The sequence below is a fragment of the Ceratotherium simum genome, chromosome 14 (assembly GCF_057802395.1).
Source record: "Ceratotherium simum simum isolate JZ-2026a chromosome 14, ASM5780239v1, whole genome shotgun sequence".
Classification (NCBI taxonomy): domain Eukaryota; kingdom Metazoa; phylum Chordata; class Mammalia; order Perissodactyla; family Rhinocerotidae; genus Ceratotherium; species Ceratotherium simum.
Genome location: NC_141913.1, coordinates 31,837,272 through 31,864,967, shown reverse-complemented (window position 1 = coordinate 31,864,967; position 27,696 = coordinate 31,837,272). Strand labels below are relative to the sequence as shown.

General features: G+C 36.8%; 1 protein-coding gene across 3 annotated transcripts in view; it reads right to left on the bottom strand.

The window, feature by feature from the left end:
* The window catches only part of PIK3C3 (phosphatidylinositol 3-kinase catalytic subunit type 3), a 153,045-nt gene extending 125,900 nt beyond the window's left edge, over positions 1-27,145 (bottom strand). For 2 of the 3 annotated variants that reach the window (XR_015554316.1, XM_004422483.3), the window contains exons 1-4: positions 27,004-27,145; positions 23,023-23,211; positions 19,970-20,113; positions 11,663-11,792 (exon numbers count right to left, since the gene is read on the bottom strand). Coding sequence is in view for 2 of the 3 variants with exons in the window: in XM_004422483.3 (XP_004422540.1) it covers positions 11,663-11,792; positions 19,970-20,113; positions 23,023-23,211; positions 27,004-27,071 (531 nt within the window). In the remaining variant the exon portion in view is untranslated. Of the gene's footprint in view, positions 1-11,662; positions 11,793-19,969; positions 20,114-20,534; positions 20,555-23,022; positions 23,212-27,003 lie in introns of those variants that run through there. The other variant, XM_087439166.1, reaches the window with a different exon arrangement.
* Between the last annotated feature and the right edge of the window lie 551 nt (positions 27,146-27,696).

Here is a 27,696-nt window from a genome sequence, read left to right as displayed (position 1 = left end):
TACATTATTAAAGACAAAATACATACATGGGATACTCATATTTTTCTGAGAACATGAAATTATTTCTACTGTACTCATTACTATGTGGTCAAGTCTCAATTGCCTGCTTTACATTGTGGATAAAATATAAATGTAACAGACATACATAGAGACAAAACCCTGTATGCATTTTGTATGTCCGTTTACTTAGATGTGGGTTACATGATTATGGATAGCTGATTCACATTCCTAAATTGCTGTACTTAATCTAATATTTCATTGCATATACTGTTCACACTATAACTAAAAGCAGTTCATAAGTGAACTGGTTGGAAAGTGGAAAACTGAAGATTATCAAGGTACCTCAACTATAACCCTAATCATTATCACTATGAAAAAAGGATACTTTCTTTATGTGAAGAGACCTAATCAAGTACAGATATTACAAAGAATACCAGCTTCTGAGGAAAAGCCCAACATAAAATCAATTGAAAGTATCTCTAGGACCTTAGTATTATATTCTGAAAACAGTAAATTACATAATTATAATGAGGGAGAAAGATCATTAATAGGTCCTACTAAATAATTTATTCTATTAAACTAGTTTTACCCAGAATATCAGTTTATTCATGAAAATTATTTCACATAGCTGCTTCAAGGTAGAAATGTATTCAGAACGCAAGAAAAGTATCCTTAATCAACTTATTATACCATGAACAAACGGTCTCTAAAGTTGTTTCCTTTTCAGAAGAGCTAAAAAATAATAATAATAATAATAATAATAATAATGGTATTATTATGATTCCTATAATTAACCAAGAGAACAGAGTCCAACTGACCACATTTTATCAATGAAAAATACCCACAAATACAGAAAGAACTGGTTATTCAATGAGCCACTGTGAGAGTTATAAATCAGGGGTTTTGACTGCCAATCTTTCTACCCAGTTATAATGTATCTCATTACAATTTAAACCTTCCATCAGTTTTGATAGTTCTATTAATTTTAAAAGCATAAAATAACAGGTAATGCTTTCATTTTTCAAAACACCTCCTTGGATAATTCCATGTTCCTCATTTCTCTAAAATCTAACTATAAAACACCATTATGTGGGTAAAGGTATAAAAATTCACATAAATCATCAATTTGATAATCTATTCTAGGATTTAGATCAAGAAATGATGTCCAGCTTATAACAAAACTCATTTCTTAAATCATATTTCTAAAAACCAAAACATTTGCCAATCTTACTTTTCCAATATATCTCTTCCATTCTCTAGGTTCCTCTAAAATCAACAGCATATAAGGAAATAACATGGGGTTTGATTTCCAGTTTCAATAATATAGAAGACTAAGATAAACTAAAAATCTTCCCAGAATGAACAGCTAAAAATGTGAAGTAACAGTAAAATAGGTATAACAATTTAAGAAGGCAAGCCTTGCAAAAGATGAGTTTGCAATCTAAAATAACAATCCAATGAAAGCCAAAGTCTATAGTCATAACAAACAACTGGAATACATTCACCGGAAATACAGACAATAGAATATTGGAAATAAAATAGCTATTTCAAAATAAAACAATAATATAAAAACATAAATCAGAAATCAAAACACAAAGAAAAACAAGAGTATTTATTACTATAGCTATACAGTAAGCTTTAATATAGGGTAGAGTAATTCTTCCCTCCTTATTCTCCTTTTTCAAACTCAAGTGGTTTTCTAAGATGGATCTATAAAACCTGCTGAGATCAATATGACCATGATATTAAAACTAGAGAAGGAAAGTGAAAAAAAAGGAAAATTATAGGCAATTCTTACTAATAAATATAAACACAGGGCCGCCCCGTGGCTTGGCGGTTAAGTGTGCGCGCTCCGCTGCTGGCGGCCCAGGTTCGCATCCCGGGCGCGCACCAACGCACTGCTTCTCTGGCCATGCTGAGGCCGCGTCCCACATACAGCAACTAGAAGGATGTGCAACTATGACATACAACTATCTACTGGGGCTTTGTGGGTAAAAAATAAATAAATAAATAAAAAGTTAAATATTAAAAAATATATAGAGAGAGACATAAAATGTCAGCAGAAAATTAGCAAACTAAATCAAGCAATTAAAAAAATCATCATAACCAAACAGGATTCATCCCAAGAATGTGAGAACAGTTTAACAGAATATCTATTAGTGTAATCCATTACATTGTTAAGCATTGCAGGGGTCCCTGAGATCAGCAGAAGCACTCAGAGGACACAGGCAGCTGTAATCACTGCTAAGTTTTATTATAGTGACACAGTAAGAATACAGACCTAGACAGCTCAATAAAGGAAAAAGACATAGTTGGGGTCTGGAGAAATCTATATACAGGTTTCCTATGCTTTCCCCTCCCAGTCAGGAATAGACACACTTGTGTGTGCTTCTCTCTCTAGGAAGAGAAATGTAGCCTAGGAAAGTCCATTTGAGAATCAGAGATTAGAATTTTTAGTGGGGACTGGTAACAGGCATTCTCAACTACCAAAATTCTAGACTCCCAGAAAGAAAGCAAATGCTCTTCATAAATCACAATGTACAAACAGCCCAGGCACAGTGAAACATCTATACCAGTTAGGAAATATTTCAGAAGCCAAGTTCTCAAGCATCTGCCAAGGGCCATCCTTGCAACCAGGTCCTTCTAAACACAGCAATCTCAGGCCTGCTATGTTAACTGCTTTCTGCACATTAAATTAAAGGAGGAAAAAAAAAAAAGCATATGGTCAAACAGATCCCAAAATTTTTTTGCTAAGTTTCAATACTCATTCATCATATAAAGTTTTGGTAAAATAAAAGAGGACTTTCTTAACCTGATGAAAGAAATATACTTAGAACTAATAGCCAACATCTTACCAAATGGTTAAATTTAAGAAGCATTCTCATTAAAATCAGGAACAAAACAAGGATGCCTCTACTGCTGCTTCTATTAGACACTGTACCAGAGTTGTTTATACTAGCCAGCACAAGAAAAACATACATGAAAATAAGAAATAAAAATTACTTACAGATCATGATCACATACAAAAGCCAAAAGAACTTTTAGACCAACTATTAGAAATGATTTCAGAAAAGTTGTTGGATACAAGATTAATAAACAGAAATCAATATTATTCCAAAATTCCTATTACTCCTCTTTTACCAATCTAAAAATGTAATCTTTAGAAGATATTCACAATAGCAACAAAAACTACACGAAATTTAGAAATAACCCAAACAGAAAATATATAAATCTTCATCTTAGAAATTAAAAAATTTCACTCCTAGATTTCTACACTAAGGAAACTCACTTACGGGTGTAAAGAGAAATATACAGGATATTCATTTCAGCCCTGTTAATAATACAAAAAGCTGAAGTTGTTGGGAGAATAAATAATAACTGATTTACTCATACATTGGAATACTATACAGCAGTTTAAATGAAAGCACTTGAGCTATTGGATTAACACGGATAAATCTCAAAAACAGCATTAAGTTTAAAAAAGCAAATTACGAAATGAAAGAACGAGGGATGTCTTTACAAAAATCTCTGATTTTTTAAAATCTTTTTAAAAAATATGCAAAACAAGGCAAAATGTTAACGTATGTTCAGTCTTGACAATGAATACATGGATGCCTGTTACATTAGTCTGTGTACTTTTCTATTTGAATTGTCTTATAATAAATATAAAAAATTTAAACACATACATATATAATTTTAAAACCCGGCATTTAAGTTGCTAGGACTGGGGAAACTGAATAAATTTACAGTCAATGAGTGCCTTCTTACTACCTCTTCTCACCAGTCTTGGGCTTCAACTACCACTTAACCAAGTTACTTGGTTAATTCCCCCCTAGGCTGAAGAGCACTTTGATAAATATGAAGCTCAAGTAACTCAATTAGGTAGTCTAACACAAATATACTTCTTCCATGTGCTTTTAGTACCTCCAAAACAAAAGGAAAAAAATAAATATTCTATTATCCTTAGGGATTTTTCCTTCCAAACGTCAGACAATTCTTGTCATAAACCCTGTTTGTGTCCAGCTCAAATCACCTCTTGAGAATCATTGTTTCTCTTGGGCTGTCTTCCCTTCTACATTCTCAAATCAATGGATTGTCTTGCCTTTCTCCAAACGTGTTAAGAACTGTTTACTTAGAGTCCAAGATTAACCTCTCCTCTGGTCCATTATTCCATTCCTTGACCATAATTGAAATCCCAAAATATAACGTGACATCTTTAGATTTTTTCCAAAGTTTCTGTTATTCCCCTTTCACCAACTGGTTCCTTCACATTGGTTATAATTAGTCCTAGAGTAGCCATGTCTTTTTTCCTGAACCTTCTGAAAAATTACCCTGTGATCAAGCGATAATTTGCCAAAAGCTTGGGCTAAATAAGTGAGATTTCATTACCACTACTAACTTTCAAGCTGCATCATCTTTTGTGATCACACAAAGAAACCATCAGCCACTTCTCCACAGTTCTAAAATGTTGCCACAATTTTATCAGCATCTGTTCTTTTTGTCTTTTATTCCTTAGTAAAGAGTTCTCACACGTGTGTACCCAGCAGTTCCTATCATATGGTTTCTTTGAACAAAACATATCCTCTTCACAGCCATGTTTCCTTTCCTTCTAAACCTTAGTTCTTTGAGGTCTGTGGGTGAAAGAAATCTTAAGAGCGACTGTTTTTCATTGCTTTTTTTAGCTCAATATTGCCAAGCAACATGCTAAATCTTTTAATTATTTTATCTCATTTATATTGTCTTCACAATAACTCAAAAATTAATATAACTACATATTATTCCTGTTTTACAGATGAGGACTTCATGGCTTAGTAAAGATTAAGAAGCTAATCCAATATCACAACTAAACCCAGAGACATAACTGGAATCTGAATTAAAAAGTCTCCAAAGCCATGATTTTAACCACTTCTCCATTTTAGTTCTCAATCTATGCTAAGGGGTTGTATAGATATTAAAGCACTTTATACATATAAGGTGATTATCATCATGGTTGTTATTATTATTATTACTCATAATGGCACTAATAATAATGATAGCATCAACCTAGTAATATACTTTTGAAGCCAGGTACCTGAGAGTTACTGTAGATATTCCATAACAACATGATTTTGACTCTGTTATGAATCTTGTCAATTTGCTGTTTTCTTGTTTAACGGGAGGGGTGACTGGGGTCTAGAGGATTCGTGAGTTTGTTTTACAAAAGAGAAACAATGCCTTCGGGAAGGTTGCGATCACCAGATGGCTGCCCCACCAGCAGCCACTGCAGATTGCTCAGGGGCTTATTGGGAGTGACCCCTTTGTTTCTCCCAAGCTCCTCCTGCCAAGCCCCTTAACTCTATAAAACCCCCCTGCTTTTTGCTCTGGGGAAGGCATATTTGAGTGAACCCATGCTCCCGCCTTCCCGTCTTGGCCAACTCGAATGGGGCCTTTCTCCATCTCCAAGCACCAATGTCTCAGTATTTGGCTTGCTGTACATCGGACACACGAACTTGAGATTAAGAGGTTCTGTATCACTTTTTTTGTCTCCAACAATTAGAAGTGTGCCTTCCACACAGCAGGTGATGGTGGTGGAGATAAACAGGACTCGTCCACATACTTAAAAATCTCAGTGAGCTTCTCTAACCAATGCAAGACAAGCACCCATTCAATGCAATGCATTCAACCCAAAATAGTCTCTTTCAAGGGAAAATGTTTCAGCAGGTCAAACAGTACTATCAAATAATTTAAAATAAATATCCTCAATCCTACTTCACAAAATTATGTGATCGGAAAATTTCTTGTTACCTTAATCTCAATTTAAAGGATTATTTTGTGATCATGATAATCTGTCAATGTTTATTCAAAAGATGCAGTATAGCCAGCATATTCAAGTAATCCTGCGACTAGAAATATAACCTCGAGAGAAAGTTCTTTTAAGATTTCCCTAAACTGAGTGAAATATCTCTCAAAACTTTCTATCTTCTTCATGTTAGCTCCTTCAGGCTAGCTCCTTCATGGCTCACTAAGAAATCAACAATCTCCTAAAGACTAATTTAATTTCCAAGGTGCCTTGAAAAATGGTGTCCTGGATAGCAGACACAAGTAATATGGTTACCAGAAAGATAATAATATGGTTACTCACCCATTACAAATTAGTAAATTGGCACTCCAGATCTGTGACATCCAACAGAACCTTCAGCAGTAATGGAAATATTCCATATCTGCATTGTCCAAAAGGTAGCTGCTAGCCACATGTGGCTATTAAGCACTTGGCATGTGATTATGATAACAGAGTCACTGAATTTTTAATTTTATTTAATTTTAATTAAACTGCCACATGTGAATTGTGGCTATTATCTTACACAGTACAGCTCTAGACTGTAAATAACCCTTTGAATTGATTGGTATGAACCTATTCTTGAGATAATAATTATTCCTGAAAAATAAATATAATTATTTAATTATAAAAAAAATAATTATTCCTTAAAAAATCCAGTTCCTATTGCTATAAACCTGAGGTCTGGACCCTGGACCCAGAGTGACCCCATGTAGGAAATCCAGGGGTCAGCCTGAGACATCACCACATCTTACCAAAACTTCACTATAGCAATGCTCACCTATACACTCTGCTCAACATTCCCCAACCTGTGTCACATAGACCAAAAAAGCATTTTTCATCTAGTCATTACTTTTTCTTTGCCTCCTCTTAATCAAATTGACAGAAACTAAAGCACATTCCAAAGGCATCAAGCAGAGCTGCTAAAATGAAAGGAAGACAGTGGAGAAGCACACTTTTGCACTCACCTTTCATGTCTAAAGACATGGATTCAAATATAAATCAAACACTAAAGCTTGGTAGTCACATCCCAAACCCCACGTGGATATGCATCCTGGTCATAAAACTCTTACAATATGACAAGCTGAGAAAATGAGCAGATGGGAACAATGGCTCAATTTGCTCAAGGAAGGCCCACAATCATTAAAAGGCTGGGTCACGGATAATGGAAGTGTAATAAATGCCCCAGAAGTCTGGCCTTTGATTATTTTCACAAATCAAAGAGAAAGACACTATGTGAATAAAAATTAATTAGGGAAATTTAGAGATGGGAAAGGGAACATAATGAGGAAGATGGGGGAAAAACAGTATATTTTAATACATTCATTTCTTCCTGTTCCCTACTGAGTCTAAGAAATCCAAATTATAAAAAATAAGAACTAAACTCAAATTCAATTTTGTTTCCTTTTCTCACACTCATTTTTCCTCAAAGAAAAACTAGGCATGTTCACAAAATGATGTAAAATCATTAGAGACGTTAATTCTACTGAAATCCTTCTGAAAGGATTTTAAGAAATGTTAAACCTAGAAATTAGGCTTTTAAACTTCAGTTATTCATATTGCAGTTATAACTCAACTTTCATAGCTGAGCAATAAGTCAGAATAAGACTATTTAGTCCAGCTTGAGACTGAGGTTCTTTGCTTAATAATTATCTAGCACCATCTTTTCACAGGCCATTTAAATAGTTCATCTTCATTTCACAGTCCTCTTGTCCCATTATCCCCAGGCAGCCAAGACTGAAGCAGTTCTATAACTGAATAAACTTTCTTACACTGCAGTTTGAAAACTGTCACTATGCTATTTATTTTGGCTCATGGGTACAATGCATGGTAACTATGCATTGCTATTATTAAGATTTGTGTACACTTTTTTACTCTTAAGCCAACTTCCTTCTCAACAATTAGAAACAATCATAGTAAATTCACTTGCTGGAAAATCAAAGTGCAACAAGAAATAAATCATTCAGTTCTAACAACTTAAACCACATCTATTTGAATACTCATTTCTTTTCTTAAAATGGTAGTGTGAGAAATATGAGTATTACATCTAAAATTTCTGTTCCTTTTGTATGAAAGTGGAAACGTGAGTATACACATTCTTTCCCAGTTGTTAAAAGCATATTGTACCAAAAACAATTTTAAAATGTTTTCAGGAAGAGAATGACAATCTAACTGAACAAATTTTTCCATGCGGAACCAGAAAAATGAGAGAAGGAGGGCGGAGGACTAAGAGGGAAGGAGGAAGAAAGAGAGCTGCTGTGGCACAACTTTCAGAACAAAACAAATATCGAAGTATGACTTTAAGTTAAGAATATAACAAGTATCAAAGTATATTCTCTCGGGCCGGCCCCGTGGCTTGGTGGTTAAGTGCACGCGCTCCGATGCTGGTGGCCCGGGTTCGGATCCCGGGCGCGCACCGAGGCACCACTTCTCCGTCCATCCTGAGGCCGAATCCCACATACAGCAACTAGAAGGATGTGCAGCTATGACATACAACTATCTACTGGGGCTTTGGGGGGAAAAAATAAATAAATAAAATCTTCAAAGTATATTCTCTCTGGTAAGTTAAGAAGTTAAAACCACAACAAATATCAAAGTATACTTTCTCCGGTATAAGGCAAGGGAAACACTATGGAGTGGGTGAGGAAAGAGTTTTCAGGAAGTCAGTCTGAAAAATTTAAGTAAAGAAGCAAGCACTAATCAAACAACAAAAACAACATCGAAGAGCACAGCCACATCATTAACATCAGGCAGGCCCCGAATAATGCTCTACTCTCTGCACACACATTGCAGAAGAAAAGGAACGACGTGAACACAACACATTCACAATTGCAAACTGATGACCGCACGTTTCTTATCTACTATTAGAGATATATAGTATATTATCTCTAAAAGTATATTTTTATGGTGATAACTAGAAAGTCCAGATAGATAAATTACTTGCTATTTCAGTACTTTTAGAATCATAGAATATAAATAGCTACACAGGACCTTAGAAATCACCCATTCTAAACTTCTGATCTTATAAGTTCAACAATTCTTTTCCCTGAGTCAGAAGGATGGCCAAATCTGACTCATACTACAGTGCTCTCTCTTCTCACTGTAAAGTGCTTCCAAGTATCCAAGCTTCCAATGTATCAAACCCAAGATGTAATGTTAAAAGCACATTCTTCTTCAATAGCAGCAGGGATATAACAGGTTCTGAAACCTCAAACATTATGACCAACTGCTGTATAGAAAAGAATGAAACATATTAGCCCACAGAGCCAAAAAATAAAAAGAGCTTCCTTCAAAGATGGAGCAGTTCCTTCAACAATGCTACAAACATGATGCGTTTTTTTCCCCTTAAGAAAAGTAATTACTGCTTTTGATGGCTTCTCTGTAGTCTCTGGGGAACATGAGACTAATGCAAGCTGTCACAGCAGAGCAAGCTCCGAAGTCTCCACTCTACTCAGTAGCAAAAGTACAATTCTATTACGGGCAAAAAATTTTGAAAAGAGCTCATCTCCAGTTAGCATCAGAAAGACTGTAAGATGCTTAGTCTCATTAATTTTTATTCCTATTTTAAAGATTTAGAAACCAGTGCATAAAGACTCTCTTGAAAACTGTTAACTACTCTGGCAATACAGACAGCATTTAAATTTTAATAACTAGTTCTTGAAAAAGTAGGACCCAACTTGTCATACTCTTCAATATAAAAAATTTAGACTGTTGATGATAACTGTTACCAATTAACAAAAATGTTAAGAAGGATTCTTCCCTACACCTTTAACTCTGCATATGCTTAGTCATCGTTTCTAAAGTTGCTAATGTGCACTGATAACTAAAAGACAAATATGAACCCATATGGCTCTTTAAGGGGTTATTGTTTCACTCATAAAAAAGTTCATCAAGTCACATTTTTTTTCCTACCATGAAATTCAAAAGATAATTAAGAAATGTATACTATAACATCATGCTACATTAAAAAGCCAGAAGTCCAGTTCAAACAAATTCCAAAGACACATATACTGCTGTTTGAAAAATGTCATAGTCAGTTGTTATAAAAATGTTATAAAAATTATCTTTGAACCTTCCATCAAAAATAATTGGGAAAAAAAATTAGGAACATGTGAACAGATGCCTAAATAATTTGCTTAACAGAACAACAAAGTAGATGAATTGTCAACCATACAGCTTTATATTTCTTGACTGTTCCCATTCTCCTTCAAATTTGTAATTTTATCCATAATATGAGTCATAATACTATTCTTTAAAGCATGTAAACCTTTTGCTTCTTCAACACATGCTACATTCCTCTTACACTTGAGATTTAACCTTTTTCACATTATAGTGATCCACAGGCTATAAATGAGCTGATTCTGATAAAATTTCCGTTAATATTCAAGGTTTACAAAAGTCACAGAGAGTAGACTAAATGAAAATTCATCACCAGGATAAACTCTTAAAGAGAAGGTAGACATAAGAAAAGCTTGAGAACTTTCCCATATTCCATGTAAGAATGTAAACAAAATCTCAGAATGTGTAGCTGAAATGAAAATTAAATTTTATTTATTTAATTATGGAGAGGAAAGCTGACAATAGTAATTTGGTTTAAAAGTTTATTAGGTAGCTATGACATCATTTTTCCATAAAAGAACAATACAAAAAGACATACAATGAACTTGACAATAAAAATTTTATGTTGAAACACAAAGTCCGGCCAATGCAAATACCTATTCCTTATAATTAAGATTTCTTCCATATGTAGGTTGAGTTAACAAGCTGTAAAATGCTTGGCAACAAAACTTTCTCCATTCATTAACGAGACATCCATACTAACAAGATTGCAAAGGAAAATTACATGTAAGAATTAGAAAAAAGTCTCTTAATAAAAGAATTGTAAAAGGATCTTTAAACAGTATCTAGCATAGTGTTTTGTGAATGGATATTCACAAAATAAGTTATATTTTTGTGATTTAAGTACAGAATTGAGCTGTTTTTGTATTTCTAAATGAAAACACTTCATTAAAACAATTTTGAAACAAAAAGGTAATAACTCAGTCTGCTTACAAAAAGGAGGGGGCGGGACGGTGAAGCGAGGGCAAGTTAGACTACCTAATAGTATAAAGAATTTTCACTTCCAAACAACCTAAGAATCTCTAGCACGTAACTCTTGCATCTATGTCAATAAAAAAGGTAGGGTGGTCATCTTGAAGATATCACCAAAATATCCACAATGTCAAATCTTACAGAATTCCTGTCACAAAAGGCTACATATTGTATGATTCCCTTTTATATGAAATGTCCAGAATAGGCAAATTCACAGAGAAAGTAGATTAGTAGTTGCCAGGGGCTGGAGGGAAGAGAGAATGGGGAGTGACTACTAATGGGTATATGGTTATACTTGTTATGAAAATATTCTAAAATTAAATAGTGGTGATGACTGCATAACTCTGTGAATTTACTAAAACCTATTGATCTGTATGCTTTCCAAGGGTGAATTTTATGGCATAGGCAAATGTTGCTTAACGAAGGGGATACGTTCTGAGAAATGCATCATTAGGCGATTTCGTCCTTCTGCGAACATCATAGCATGTACTTACACAAACCTAGATGGTGTAGCCTACTACACACCTTGACTATACGGTACTAATCTTCTGGGACCACCATCGTATATGCAGTCCATTGTTGATCAAAACATTGTTATGCAGCGCATGACTGTATATGAATTATATTTCAATAAAACTATTATTAAAAAATTAAATTTAAATTAAAAAAATAATCTGACAGAATTCATAATGTCATTCTATACTACAATAGACATCATTCAGAGCTTTCCGTCTGTTCCAATAGTTTCTTTTTTACCTTGGCAAGGCGGCTCATCTGATCTTCTGAGAGAGTACTGCTTGTTCTGCCAGGAGTTTTTGTAGGTTCTGATCCATCTGCTTCTACATTAGGCCAGACTTTTAAGTCATGCATCCCTTGCCGAAACATGCTAGGCAAAAAGAGAATATTCAGGGTACAAGTAAATTAATGCAGTTCATTATAGGAAATTTTAAGATTCCTACACAAAAAGACTTCTACACAAGTAAATGCAAGTCTCTCTTGCCAAGCTTTAAGCCCCCAGTAGGTTGTAAAGCAATTAACTAAGCAACTGAAATCCACGTCACGTTGTTTTTCACATGCCATTCTTTTCTCCTCCAAGCAGTTAGAACTATTACAGATTCCAAAGGTAGAGTGGAAGGAAAGAAGGATCAGTAACAGACCACACACGCTTCATCACTTCCGTGGAGATCTTAATAATGGAGACCAAATTCCTACCCAATGGAAGAATGCCACATTTACAATGACTGAAATCAAAATTTAAATAATTACATAAGTGTCTTCTTTAACTGACAATTCAGCATAGTAGACTATAGAGTCAAACTGCCAGGGTTTCAATCTTAGCTGTGCCATCTATGACCTACGTGACCTAGGGTAAGTTATTTAACTTCTCTGCGCCTCAGTTTCCTAGTCCATAAAATGAGATTATAAAGAGTATCTGTACCTCACAGGATTGTCGGAAAAACTAAGTAAATCAGTACAAGCAAAAAGTAGTTAGAACAGTGCCTGCCACATAAGTATTCAATAAATGTTATGTATTATTATCCTTTTCACTAGGTACAGGTTGATTTGTCTCCTGTCTTCTTTTCCATAAGAAAGATGTCTAAAACAGAATAGAACAGTGGGTTCATATAAAAAAAATTTCCCATGTCTACAAATCAGAAATTTAACACATAGTCAGAATTCAGTCTAAGCTTGATGATCCTGCTTTAAAGTGAAAGACTATATGACCTTTAGTGTCATGTTTCCTTCAAAAAGCTACCAAGATGATCTACAGTAAATGCCAAACAAATTCATAAAGGAGCTTTAGACAACTATGCTTTTTAAATAACGCTACTCTCCAGTTTCTGAGTTCGTTTTCTTTATGAGGGGTTAGGGATGTTCTTCTGTTAGTGTGTTCTCTTTTTTTAAGTGTTTTTTAACAAAGCCTTTCAAACAATATAAAGTCTACTCAACAGCATCCTCCCAAAGCTGAAAGAGCAAACTGTCAATATCAATAGAAAGAGTAAGATTGGAAGTGTGTGTGATACGGGCTCAAGACAAGGTTGACATAAGGGAAGCCATATTGTAGAAAAGAAAAACCCTTTGTAATGACCTCTGACAAACTAACCCAGCTGGATATGTACCCTCCAGGAGATCTAACTGCTCTGTAGATTTTATGACCCCTGTTTGTGCATGTACCTCCCAACTGCGATAAGATGGTAACTTTGTTCTTTTGAGTTCCTTAGGAATAGGATGACCCCCCAACAGAGAGTCTATGCTGATAGCCATCATCAATGAAAACTGAAAGATCTGGTGTGGCTCTCCCAGTCTGTAACACCAGAAGGTCAACATTCCTAACCACCTCCCCTGTAACCCACCAGCCTATGTAACCACTATAAAATTTTGTGCCCCCTTAAGATAGTTCTTTCAGACATTAGTCTGCCATCTTCCCCCTTGCTAGCAAGCTGTAATAAACTGCCCTTTCTTTTCCACCATCTTGCCTCTTGACGATTGGCTTTTGTCTTGCGGCGAGCAGATCGTGCCCTTAGTGCAGTAATGTACAGGGGCGGAGGCAAGTCCAAAGCATTTTGCACACTCTCACATTTAATAATATTTTTAAAACTAAGGTATATGTTGGATATTTTGATATATTTTTTCCATCTTTAAAAACATTGTCTACTTAACTGTAAAAAGGTTTACATAAATTTTCTTAAACCATTATCATGTTCTGACTAACGGAAAATTTCTACACAGATCTTTCTGAGGTAATAGGGGATTTTCACTAAACGTTATGTAACGTATATAAGTAATTATGCCATAAACATTTAGATTGGGAACCATAAAGGATAGCTACAAGCTCATGAGCACAATAAGATTAAGGGCCATATCTGTTATAAGTCTCTAAGGTTGGCAATAAAACAGGTAATATCCAGCAACCATCTCTGCAAAAGCTTCCTTTAGAGGCCAGTACAAAATGCACAGACCAGGTGTGAAGAATCAAAATTCTCAATATTTATTTATCACGTTCAAGATAAAAAAAAAAGTAATGTTACAAAAAAAGCACATATACAAGTTTTTTATAAAGTTCATTTTCTTCCCTTTCAAGTGAGATATAGATTCACTATCAAGCCGACCTGCTTAGTCTCTAAGAAACTGGGTACAGTGAGGTAATGGTACCACTTTAAATGAATATCCTTAAGTGTACCTTCAGAAACAGCAGAAGGTTTCCCTTCCTTCTCTCCACCTCCCCACCCCCCAGTGAATACTCTGGCTGAACTTAACTAAATCAAAAATAAGTACATTTGGCAGGAAGTCAGTTACTAAATGATTTAGGTGCTTGGGATGGATCTGAAGAGGAGATTTTAAAGACAGGGGATATGGAGGGTAGGAGTGATGCCAAGTGACTCAAATGATCAAGTGAACATATTACTTTCTTTTGACACTAATGGAAGCTTTGCAGAGAGTTACACAGCCTCCAGGTGGCAAGCCAGAAGATGCTCAGAGCCTCATGTCCACTTGGGAAATTAAGCCAAACAGGCAAGACAGAAGAAACAGCACAGCAGGATCTCCTTCAGACTCCAGCAGAGGCCCCAGAAACAGCTGCTGTTGATGCTCCAGCTCCCAGTGCCAAGCCACTACAGCAGCAACCGCCCTGACTTCAGAATTCACATTTGGAAAAAACATCTGCAAGAGAAATCTGCAGCTTGCCTATGGTTCTTTGCCAATTCAACCTAATGATCAATCCATCCTTCAGCTACTTAGAAATCTCACAAGCTAGACTTTCAAAATGAGGACAATTAGTTATTCTAGTCATATCCTAACAAATCAGTCTTTCAATTATTAATTATACTATTACACAAGAAGCGCTGCTTCACAGTGACTCAACTATACAAAACAGATATTAGCACTTAGCAAGAGTTGGTAGTCACAAGATTCCCAATACTATAATACAACTATCAGATGCTTGGAGGACCACATTTAAATAGCTGTTAGGTCCATACCAGGACTATTTAGAGAACAAGGTGGGGAGCAACAGGTGTTATTTCATTGCTTAAGACACATTTCGGGAACCGCTGTCTAAAGCACCATTTCCCTAAGTCACAAGAACTGTAGTGGCACATGACATGATTTTTCACAGCAAGTGGAAGAAAACTTCACAGGCTTCCTGCTAAGGCCACCCAGAAGACTCATGCTGCTGTCTCTCCCTGGATGTCAGCAGCAGCATGCAGAGAAGCAGCTGTGACCCAGCAGTCACAGTGGATGTTTGCACTCTGCTATAGCACCTAGAACATCCTGAATGTCATATTCTTCCATGATCCAAAGCTGCACAGGAAGTCCAGTATCATGCTAGGGAATGCCTAGCCTTGTCTCCACTGCAACCCAATTTGCCCTCAAGCAAAGGCCCCAGGACACAGAGAGAAAAAGAAGTTATTTTAATTTCATGGGGTTTCTTAGAATTCCTTTTTCTGAGGTGAAGATCAGCATAAGTGTCAGCTTATAGGGATAGGAGTAGGTAATCTAGCTTTTTTGTATTCCCTCCCCACTGTTCAAAGTACACAGATCTCTATTAAAATCTAATGTTATCAACTGGCTAACTGCCCTAAAACCATATAGCAGTTGGACTGGTTAAGAAAGAAAATGTTGATGTAAAACTTTACCTTAAATTAAGTGACAGTGAGCTGAATATCCCCTTATAGCTGACTAGGCACAAACAGAACCATTCTAATTCAACGAGTTTTTTTTGCAGATATTGTATGTATATTTTGCAAATCAAATAGATTTAGTATTATTTGTATTTCATTAGGGTTTTTTTGCTTCAATTTCCAAAATTTAATAACATAGTTATTTTCATTGTATTTATTTTTATCATTACCCACCAATGTTAAATAATACTAGTTTTCCATGTACAGAAGAGATATTAAGTTTTTGTTGTAAACTAACTGGAAGTAAAAATAGTGAGCTGGTTTAAATAAAAATATCAAGTAAATAAGAATATACTTAGTACAGACATATAGCAGGAATTCTGAAAGTGGTAAGTCAATGACTCATATTTGAGAAAGCCTGCTTTAAGAGAAGTAATTTCACAGAATCAATGCAGCTCTCCAACATATTTCACTTGTACCTGACGTGATGTGTTCAGAACACAGAAGAATGGCATGAACTATCTTCCAGTTAAGAGAAAACAGATAACACTCCAAGATTCAAAGCCTTAATCTACTTAATACCAGAAAAACTAATTGAAGTTCAACTTCCACTTTATTGCTACTACTACCTTTATGGAAATCTTTGGAATTTAATTACTTCTTTTTTTTTTAATTTATTTTTTTGTGAGGAAGATCAGCCCTGAGCTAACATCCATGCTAATCCTCCTCTTTTTGCTGAGGAAGACCGGCTCTGAGCTAACATCTATTGCCAATCCTCCTCTTTTTTTTTTTTTTTCCCAAAGCCCCAGTACATAGTTGTATGTGATAGTTGCACATCCTTCTAGTTGCTGTATGTGGGACGCGGCCTCAGCATGGCCGGAGAAGCGATGCGACGGTGCGCGCCCGGGATCCGAACCCGGGCCGCCAGCAGCGGAGCGTGCGCACTTAACCGCTAAGCCACGGGGCTGGCCCCTAATTACTTCTTAAAGTAGAACAAATACTACTGATTTATCTTTCAGGCATGTTTCCAGGGGCTTTGGATGAGAGGTAAAGAAATTTTTCTTTTACTGGGATATACACAAAATTACAAATAAAGTGGCCACCAGGGGAAGGAGTAAAGGAAGAAATCTTGAAAAGAACTGCATGCATAAGTCACATAAATAGACGACTATGAAAAGTTAATGCAGTGTTTCTTAAGATGTGGTCCATTTCACAGGATCACTCAGGATGCTTATTAAAAATGCAGATTGTTGGGCCCCACCACAGACTTACTGATTAACGAGAACACGGGAAGGTGCTTTTCTAGAGAGCTTGCCAGATAATCCTCATACATAGATTGATTACCACTGATTTCATGTACTTTTTTAAAAGCGCCAAAAGCCAAGAAAACGAGTGTCACAAATGTCAATCTGAGAAAGAGTTTATTTGGCTTTAGGCAGGTCATTTCACCGCACTTCTGTGGAAATTTCCATTCTCTCACACCTATAGTCTCATCAGAGTGTCTCCTGAAACTATATCCTAAGGTCATCTAAAATGCACATGCATACTAAAAGAGGTGTTTTTATAATGAAACCTCCAACTGATTTTCCAGAAGGTAAATCACTTATGAAAATGCTGGGAGGAAAAACCAAGAGGTCTATTTGGCTGTTTCTCAAGAACATTTAACCACTAAGAGCCAAGTTAAGAGTAATGATTGGGGGCCGACCCAGTGGCGCAAGCAGTTAAGTGGGCGTGCTCCCCTGCGGTGGCCCGGGGTTTGCCGGTTCGGATCCCGGGCGCACACCAACGCGCTGCTTGGCAGGCCATGCTGTGGCGGCATCCCACATAAAGTGGAGGAAGATGGGCACGGATGTTAGCCCAGGGCCAGTCTTCCTCAGCAAAAAAAGAGGAGGATTGGCAGATGTTAGCACAGGGCTGATCTTCCTCAAAAAAAAAAAAGAGTAATGACTGTTGTGCATTTTTCTCTGTCTAGCAAGCAAACCCCACTCTAGTAGAGAAAAGTAAAAAGGAACAAATGATCTGGAAGAGAAACAATACTGATTTAGTAATATGTCCATTCTACTGTAACATGCTATTTTATCAAAAATCATATTTAAAAACTAGAGGCCACAATGTCTCAGACTATGTCTAAATTATTGTTCCTGCATGGATTTCAATAAGAAACATCTCTTTAATAGCTACATTAAACTAAAATACTGACACATTACTAAGCAATCAAGCTATTCCAAATGGGATTACATCTAGATTTTATTCACGAGTTGAAGCCTTTCTGACACACTCTATTCCTGGATAGAAAAATTCAATATTATAAAGGTGTCAGTTCTCTCCTTAATTAGAATACATAATTCAATATGATTTCCCAACAAAATAACAATGAGAATTTTTTTTTTTCTCTAAATTGGAAGAAAGGAATGGAGGCAAGGAGGGAAGGAGAAGGGAAGGGAAGGATATGAGGGAAGGGAAAGAGAGTTCTTTCTTTCTTTCTTTATTTTTATTTTTTTTTGCTGAGGAAGATTTGCCCTGAGCTAACATCTGTGCTAATCTTCCTCCACTTTACATGTGGGTCGCTACCATAGCATGGCTGACAAGTGGTCCTTGCCTGGCATCTGAACCTGCAAACCCTAGGCAGCCAAAGCAGAGCATGCCGAACTTTAACTACTACGCCATGTGTGGTTAAACTTAAAACCGTAACAGAAGAAAACCCTTTTTAAAAATGGGAAAGGACTTTCTAAAACATTAAATTCACAGGTCATAAAAATAAAAACTGATAAATTCAACATAATAATTTAAGAGTCATGAATTGCAAGCAAACGTGCAAATAAACATACTCTAATTCAAAAGGAAATGTCAAACAGGAAAAACAATATTTGTAACATATAACACACAAAGGGCTAATTTCATTAATCTACAAAGACTCCTTATATATAAGAAAAAGGACAACTCAAAAAAAGATAAAGAATGTTATGGTATGTGAATTTATTTCAATAAAACTAATTGGGGAAATGACATCAAAAAGCAATTCACAGAAAGATAAACACAAAGAGTAAATGAACATATCAAAATGTGATCATCCACATTCATATTTAATGATGTGGAAATTAATTCAGGAGATGACATTTTTCAACTTTAAAATGGGCAAAAATTAAGAAGTTTGAGAATACCTAGATGAAGGTGTCTACCATTTCACACTGAAAGGAACTAGAACTTCTTTCCAAGATGCCAGGTCTGGGGTGGAAAACTGCCCAATGAGCCTGGAACAGCTTGTCTATCAGAAAGTAAAGAAGCTACCAATGACTATGGGAGTACTGTCAAGGACATGGGATGAACTTGAAGGGCTCCTAGTGACCAAAAATGAGAGTTTTTGAGCACTATAAAGAATAAAGACAGCAATGGAGTGAAACATTTCAAAAATGTTTAAGACTAAAAGTTCATGACACAACTTAAAAACAAAAAAACAAAAAAAACATCAATCGTCACCTTCGCAATTACCAGGGCACCAACTCGTTCTTAAAACTGGCAAAGGGGAAAAAAATAAAACATCCACCCGCCTTTCCTCTATGAGCTGTATGAATATATATATACACTAAGGTAACTCAACACTCGATAAAAGACCAAGTTCTTTAGAGGAAAATTCCAATTAATAAACACAGAAAGAATAGAATATCACCAATTCTCCAAAGATAAAGAGCAATCCCTCTGTTACAGGAGAAAAGGGATAAAGAAAAAATACCCTTCAGGACTATGGGTTTTGTTTTTTTTACAAAAACCTCTATTATCTGTAAATGTTAAAAACTGAATTAACAACTTTTCTATTCTAATCATGACCATTATTAGCAAATTAGTGCTTTTTAACCCTGCTTATTGTCCTTTCTGTCACTATTATGACAAAGCAAAAAAAAACCCTATAACAAAGCAGTTATAGTATAAGCCAAATAACCTTTTTTTCCTAAAAGCAAGATTCTAGTTTCCAATGACTAGTTTCTAATAGAAATCATTTTACCCATTACTAACAGTAGAGTAATATAAACTGTGTTTCTTAATTAATCTATCTGTATATCCCATAGGAAATATGTGTCGAATTCAGTCTCAAGAATGACGGAATCTTGTGTACCAAACAGGTTTTTCACTTCCTCACACAGAGACCCTGATTAGGCAGAAACTATTAAAGCCCTCCCAAAAAAGAAAAGGGCCAGGGTGGCCTGGTGGCATAGTTGTTAAGTTCAGCGCACTCCACTTCAGCAGCCCGGGTTCATGGGTTCAGATCCCGGGCACAGACCTGTATCGCTCATCAAGCCATGCTGTGGCAGTGCCCCACATACAAAATAGAGGAAGACTGGCAACAGACATTAGCTCAGGGCCAATCTTCCTCACCAAAAAAAAAGAAAAGAAAAGAAAAGAAAAGGACCTGTGATATTCCTAAAGATGAGGAGAAGAGCACGCTTACCCGTATTTTCCAAAGAGTGAAACGGTTGTTCCTCCCACAGGCACTGCCTTTCCTGGTCCGTACACATCCCATATGGTCAGGGCCACTTGAGCATTCCTGGGCAGGTCAGGGTATTTTACAGGCAGTTTTAGCCATTCATTCCAGCTATGGAAATAAAGTCAACATAAACATATATATAAAACTGTCTTTCAAATTAACAAACCATATGAGAAGGATTCCAAGAGAAAAAGTCCCAAAAGATTAAATGAGGGCTGGCCCGGTGGCACAAGCAGTTAAAAGCGTGCACTCCGCTGCAGTGGCCTGGGGTCCGCAGGTTCGGATCCCGGGCACACACTGATGCACCACTTGTCAAGCCATGCTGTGGTGGTGTCCCATATAAAGTAGAGGAAGATGGTCACGGATGTTAGCCCAGGGCCAATCTTCCTCAGCAAAAAAAAAAAAAAAAAAGAGGAGGATTGGCATTGGATGCTAGCTCAGGGCTGATCTTCCTCAAAAAACAATACAAAAAACAAAAAGAAAACCCAAAAGATTAAATGCGTACTATAAAAAATAATGTGGCAGTTACCTTAGTTTTGCTCCAGGCAACTTCAGTTTTCAATACAGAAGACATGAAACAAAATTTTTGAAAAACAAAGCTCATGAGAAACAACACCGGTAAATCCTTTAATCAAGAAACTCAGACAACATCACTAAAACAAAGGAATAGGATAATAGCCAATACAAAGCTGGGATAACACTTAACCCTGTTAGAACCAAACCCGTTTTGAACCAAACTGTGATTTTCTATAAGCATTCTCTGGAACACAGTTTTATATTATGAAGAGAAAAAAATCAGAATTACTCATATTACCCTCAGAACACTGCTGAGGATAATACGCTCCTAAGAGCCTTAATAAAGCAGGAAAAAACAACCAAACCTTAAAAAGGTTGAAGTAGACTATCTACTACCTTCATAACATGAAGAAGTTACCAGACTGCTCTAGACAGACATGGGACAATATTTTTATGAGAGATTTTTCTGTTCCTCAAGTTATTTCATTAATACTGATAATGCTTAGCTATTAGTTTTTTATGCTTTCAAAGCATGTCTGTATATACGATTTCACTAAGGAATATTCTTAATCATATAGTAACGACACCACAGCTCTTTATTTTTTACTCTCTATTCATCTCTCCAAATTTTCTTTGGCATCCAAATTGCACACTGAATTTATTTGATAATTTCAACTCCCTTAAACAACAGATGGCTTCTAAAATCCCAAAAGAAAACTATGCAAACAATACACAAAGTAATATCCAACAGACACAGAGAACTGTTTCTCTGTTTACTCAAAATTATTCTCAATGGGACATATCCCAGTCTAGGTCAAATATATCTGCATCTGTAAGAAATTGAACAGAATTCTCAAAAATTTAAAGGACAAATCATTTATATCCACCATATAAATTCAAGGAACTACAGGAAAATTAGAGATGGCTATGAATTTAAAGGAGAATGAGAAAGTCATTAAATCCTTTTCTTGCATGAAGTTCTTAAAAAAATAAATCATATGCTTTAAAAAGCCATTCTCCACTACAGATAAGCTTAAGGAACTAAATAAATTTATTTAATTACCATCTACATGGTGGGTCAGGCTGAAAACGTAAATACTAGGCAGTGTCATCTTGTGCTAATGAACAAACCATCCTAAATTTGTGGTTCTAAGAATTTTGAGGGGTCACAAGCCACCTCAAAAAAATCTAATAAAAGCTTTGAGCTCTGTCCCTGTGAAAATGAACAACACACACAAAATTCTGCATATAATTTCAGGGTTTTGTAGACTTCCTGATTCCAGCTTACGAAGCTCTGATACAATTAAGGAATTTTGGTCCATTGTTTCAGGTGTAATATGGTACTGTAGTTATGTTTAAAAAAGAGATATACAGAAATATTTACAGTTAAGATGATATAATATTTGGAATTTGCTTCAAAATAATGGTGAGTATAGATGAAACAAGATTAGCTTCAAGTTAATAATTATCAGAGCTAGGTGATGGGGCCTTGGAAGTTCATTATATTATTCTCTTTACTTTTATAAGTTTGAAATTTGCCAGAATAACAAGTATCTATGCATATATATACTTGTGTTTGTGTATATCTATCCACAAAATGACTACTAAAGAAATTATACCATTAAAATAGCAGGTTTCGGTGTAGCCAGATCACCAGAGCTCAGGCTTCTGCTGTCTCTGAAAAACCACGTCTGGCCTGCTGGGCCACACTAGGTAAATACAGGGCAGTACCCTCAACAGCATAGCGTGGCAGTCCACGTGGCCACACTTGTCTTCCATGAAGACTGGGCCTAAGCTCCTACCCTGAGAGGCACACAACCTGCATATCCTGCAGCGACCCTACCAGGGTGCTTAATAAAACTCATGGATCCATCATTAAAACTGCATCATACAATCTATCAAATAAGAATTGTCAAGAAGTTAAATTAAGGAACCACAACACTGTTCTGGAAAAATAGGAACTTCATGTTCATTATATTTACCTTGTATCCCGACAATGGTTTGGTAATGTACCATGCACCATAAACCATGAACTTAAAAAAAAAAAGTTAGTTTCATATTTAAAATAATAATAAAAATATGATCCAAACAGATGACAATAGATATCTCTAAAGATCTAAGTTCCAAACATGAAGTTGGACAACATTTCAGACCACCCAGAAGTGTTTATATGTTCAAGGGCACAGAATGGTAGAGAATTTAAAGATGCTACACGTGTGTTTTTGGTTTAGGTCATTTTGTGAATCTGTCGAGTTCTTATAAAAATATGTCAATATACTGAATACAAACATAAATTCACTTCCACCTCAATTGCAGTTATAATACTGCTATGTATCACTGCTTTAAACTATTCGATCAACGCTTATAGGTATTAAATAAAGAAATTCAAAAAAAACAAAAATTCTTCTGTAATCCCTACCAAACCACACTTCATACTTGCAACATCTATGAAGAAATGGGAGAATACTCTGGAACCCACCATATGCAAGAAAACAACTTACTTCCATCTTGTACTAAATGCCTTGTACGATGTTCTCACTGGCAAGGCCAGAGGCTTCCCTTCTGCAAAAACTTGACAAGTAACATAAAGGTCAGAGCACGTCTCTTGGTACAGTCCTGAAAACTTCAACATGGGGTCTTCTAGAACAGCTTTGTAACTCTTTTGTTCTCTCTTCCCTTCCAAACTTCCTCTGGAAGCATAAGAACAGTAATGTTTAGACATACATTTTTTAAGCATATACACAACAAATACTAAGAAGAGTTCATGGTTGTGTCACAGTAACCTGCTGCTACCTAAACATTTTCCTGTACATGAAATTAAAGTTACTTTTATATCTAATAAAGGTCTCTTAAAATCCTAACATACCTAAGATCATTCCTTTCTTCATCAACATATTTCTCTATTTTGGTCTTCTTAACTTGAAACCCTGTCATCAACTCTTGGTCTACCATCTAGATGTCACCAGCCTTCCAGGACTTAAATTCATTTTACTAATTTCAAGCTTACCACTTATTCATCTATTCCTCCAACAAACATTTAATATACTAGGCATAGAGGTCCCGAAATAAGACAAGACAATGTTACAAGAAAATGTTAAGTCCTTGCTTCTAGGGAGGAAACTTACTTTTTAACTGCCTATTCTTTTTGTACTCAATTTTTTTTTTTCACTATGTAGATGTATTATCTGATCATTTCTTTAAATTAAAAAATACAAGGTTATAAGTCATAAAACATATGTACAAGATACTATAAAAGAGGAAAGCACACTGCTTGGACAGCAAGATTACATCAGATATTGTGCCAGGTATTTTATACACTCTTTCTTTCTTACTTTTCACCATACTCTCATTTTATAAATGATGAAGCAGAAACTCAGAGATCAAGCTCATTAGCCAGGATCACAGAGTAAATAACAGAGCTGAGACTAAAAACCAGGGCAGAGGAAGCTAAAGCCAATGTCCTTCCCACTACAGAAAGATACATCAAAAAGTCCCAATCAGAATCCCAATGACATTCTTCATGGAAATAGAACAAAGAATCCTAAGATTCCTATGGGGCAACAAAAGACCCCAAATAGCTAAAGCAATCCTGAGAAAAAAGAACAAAGCTGGAGGCATCACAATCCCTGACTTCAAAACATACTACAAAGCGATAGTAATCAAACAGCATGGTACTGGTACAAAAACAGACACACAGATCAATGGAACAGAATTGAAACCCCAAAAATAAAACTTTACATCTATGGGCAGCTAATCTTCGACAAAAGAGCAAAGAACATACAATGGAGAAAGGCAAGTCTCTTCAATGAATGGTGCTGGGAAAACTAGACAGCCACTTGCAAAAGAATGAAAGTAGACTACATGCTTTCGCCATACACAAAAATTAACTCAAAATGGATCAAAAACCTGAAGGTGAGACCTGAAACTATAAAACTCCTGGAAGAAAATGTAGGCAGTACACTATTCATCATTGGTCATAAAGGGATCTTCTCGAATTCCACGATTCCACGTCTACTCAGACAAGGGAAACAAAAGAAAAGATAAACAAGTGGGACTTAATCAGATTAAAGAGTTTCTGCAAGGCAAACGAAACCAGGATCAAAAAGAAAAGGCAACCCACCAGGCGGGAGAAAATATTTGCAAACCATATATCTGACAAGGGGTTAATCTCCATAATATATAAAGAACTCACACATCTGAACAACATAAAAACAAATAACCTGCTCAAAAAATGGGCAGAGGATATTAACATTTTTCCAAGGAAGATATACAGATGGCCAATAGGCATATGAAAAGATGTTCAACATACTAATCATCAGGGAAATGCAAATCAAAACTACACAAGATATCACCTTACACCCGAGAGAATGGCTATAATTACCAAGATAAAAAATAACAAATGTTGGAAAGGGTGTGGAGAAAAGGGAACCCTCATTCACTGCTGGCAGGAATGCAAACTGGTGCAGCCTCTATGGAAAACAGTGTGGAGATTCCTCAGAAAGTTAAAAATAGAAATACCTTATGATCCAGTTATCCCACTACTGGGTATTTATCCAAAGAACTTGAAATCAACAATCCAAAGAGGCTTATGCACCCCTATGTTCATTGCAGCATTATTCACTATAGCCAAGATGTGGAAGCAACCCAAGTGTCCCTCAACAGATGACTGGATAAAGAAGATGTGGTACATATATACAATGAAACACTACTCAGCCATAAAAAAAGACAAAATCATCCCATTTGCAACAACATCGATGGACCCGGAGGGTATTATGTCAAGTGAAATGAGCCAGACAGAGCAAGACAAACACTGTATGACCTCTCTCATATGTGGAATATAAACTAACACACAGACAGAGAGAACAGTGTGGTGGTTACCAGGGGGAAGGGGGTTGGGGGGTGGGCACAAGGGGTGAAGGGGCACATTTATATGGTGACTGACAAATAATAATGTAGAACTGGAATCTCGCAACGTTATAAACTATTATGACATCAATACAAAATAAATAAAAAGTCTCAGGAGCATCTGACCTGGCTTGGGGCAGGCACTTAGTATCCCAGATACAGGCCTGAAATCATCCTGAACAATATATGGGAGATGGGAGCCAAAGAGGTAGGAAGTCATCCCAGAAGAGAAGAACAGCAGATACAAAGGCAAAGAGGCAAGATGGTGTGTCTGGCGAACTGCAAGCTGTTTGGTAGTATAGTTACAGCATAAAGCTCGTGTGAGGAAGAAGCTAGGGATAAGAATGCAAATTAAGGGGACAATGAAATTTCAGTACAGTGCCTGACACAAAGTGAACATTCAAAAATCTGGTAACTGAATTATCTGAAGTGAGAGTAATATAATCAGACCTGTATTTATGGGACTTTTGGCAGGAGTATAAGAACACAATGGAGAGGTGGGATTTAAAGCAAAGAGATCAGTTAAAAGAACTTTAGACAAAATTAGAAAGGAAAAAGGTAGACTAAGGCTAAGGGCGGTGGGGTAGAAAAGAGAGCGTGGACCAAAGATATTTAGCAGGTAGATTCAAGACAACGTGTGAATGACCAGAGACGGTAAGAGATGGCTGTCTGCATGACTGGAAGTTTTCTGTATTAACCAACTCGATGAATCATATTAGGAATCACCTGCAGGTACGCTGCCCTTTGCCTGAGGCACATTTGTTGAATATTGACTAAACACATTATTAGTGATGTTGTGATTCATAATTTGTGATCGTTTCACCTATGAAAATACTTTTATAAGACCGCCTTAAAATGGACAGAATTTCCAACTTGGTCCTAGCTGTCCCCCATTTCAGTTCCATTATTCTCACCTCAAGATGTCATGCCTTTTAGTGCAACCATGATGCCCCAAGATTCTCCTGGAAGGCTCCTTTCTCATATCTCTGGTCCCTTCGCAACTAGCACCCTCATCTTCCACTCACAACCTCTCTGGCTAAACAATCCAGACTATCCAAAGATTCAACGTAAGCCTCGATCACCTCCCGTGCTTCTAATACTACACTCATGGGTGCTCATCTTATTCTCAGCCACCACATCCGCCTGTGTCTACCTCTCCGTAATTCCTGCAGTCTCTATTACACCTTCCAGCCCCGTTCTAAAGTAAAGATCTTCCAATTATTAACTGCGGGACGATAACTTTACCGAGACTTGATTTCTTCATCCGTAAAATGGGACAGTAAGAATCCCTCAAAAGGTTGCTGTGAACAGCAAAATGCTTTGAAGAAAAGTACAACACCGTGGGACTTAGGGCCTATTCCTACCGATGGCCTTCTGACAGAGACCACGTCCTTAAGGCTTCTCCACACAGGCCCTCTCCACGCTCCCGTTCTCCCCGCTTCCCCGGCCACAGCCCTCCTGGCCGCCCCCAGGCCGGCCTTCAGGCTCGTAACCACCTTCTCTCCCCAACCCACAGGCACCTGCCACCCGGTGCCTAAGCTCCGAGAATCGCAGTCCCCGTCCCCAGATCCTCTTACATCTTAAGCTGCACGTTGATGTCCAGGTCACAACTGTAGATGTAGTGAAACTTCTCCGCTTCCCCCATGGTACCCCCTACAAAAGCAGCGCCTACGTTTGGAAGCAAGGTACTGGCAACACGGCGGGACTGAACTGGTTGAGCCCCACAACACAGGCACTTCCGGTTTCGCCTCTCAGCCCGGGGGCAGCCAATCCCTGCCCCGAGCGCGACCGGATGCGGCGGAACCGCCCTCCCAAGTTTCCATTCTGCGCATGTGCAGAAGGCGCCCACCATCTTGCTTAAGGGCAGATAGGATTTCGGAAACTTAGCCCAACTGGTTACGTTCCAGGCTTCCTGTGTTCGTCCTGTGTTAACGGGACTTTTTTTTTTTTTTTAAGAAAATAGGAACCTGTCGTTTGAGCTTGAGCTATATCTAAAGTCAATCCAAAAAGAAATTCGATCGAAAAGAATTGTAACAACTTTCACTGGCTGAAGGCTTAATAGGGGCATAACAGGGAACAATCACAGGAATTAGAATTTTGCCAAGTTTAAATTCCAGTGGCCTTTCGAAAAATTATAGATTTAATCACCAATTTGCTATCTCAAGCAAAGATTTCCTTTCTGCTTTAGAGAGTCGAGAAAGGGCTAAACAAAGAACAAAGAAACCTGGGTTCCAGTTTTGGCGCTACCAATATTTATGCTACTTTGGACA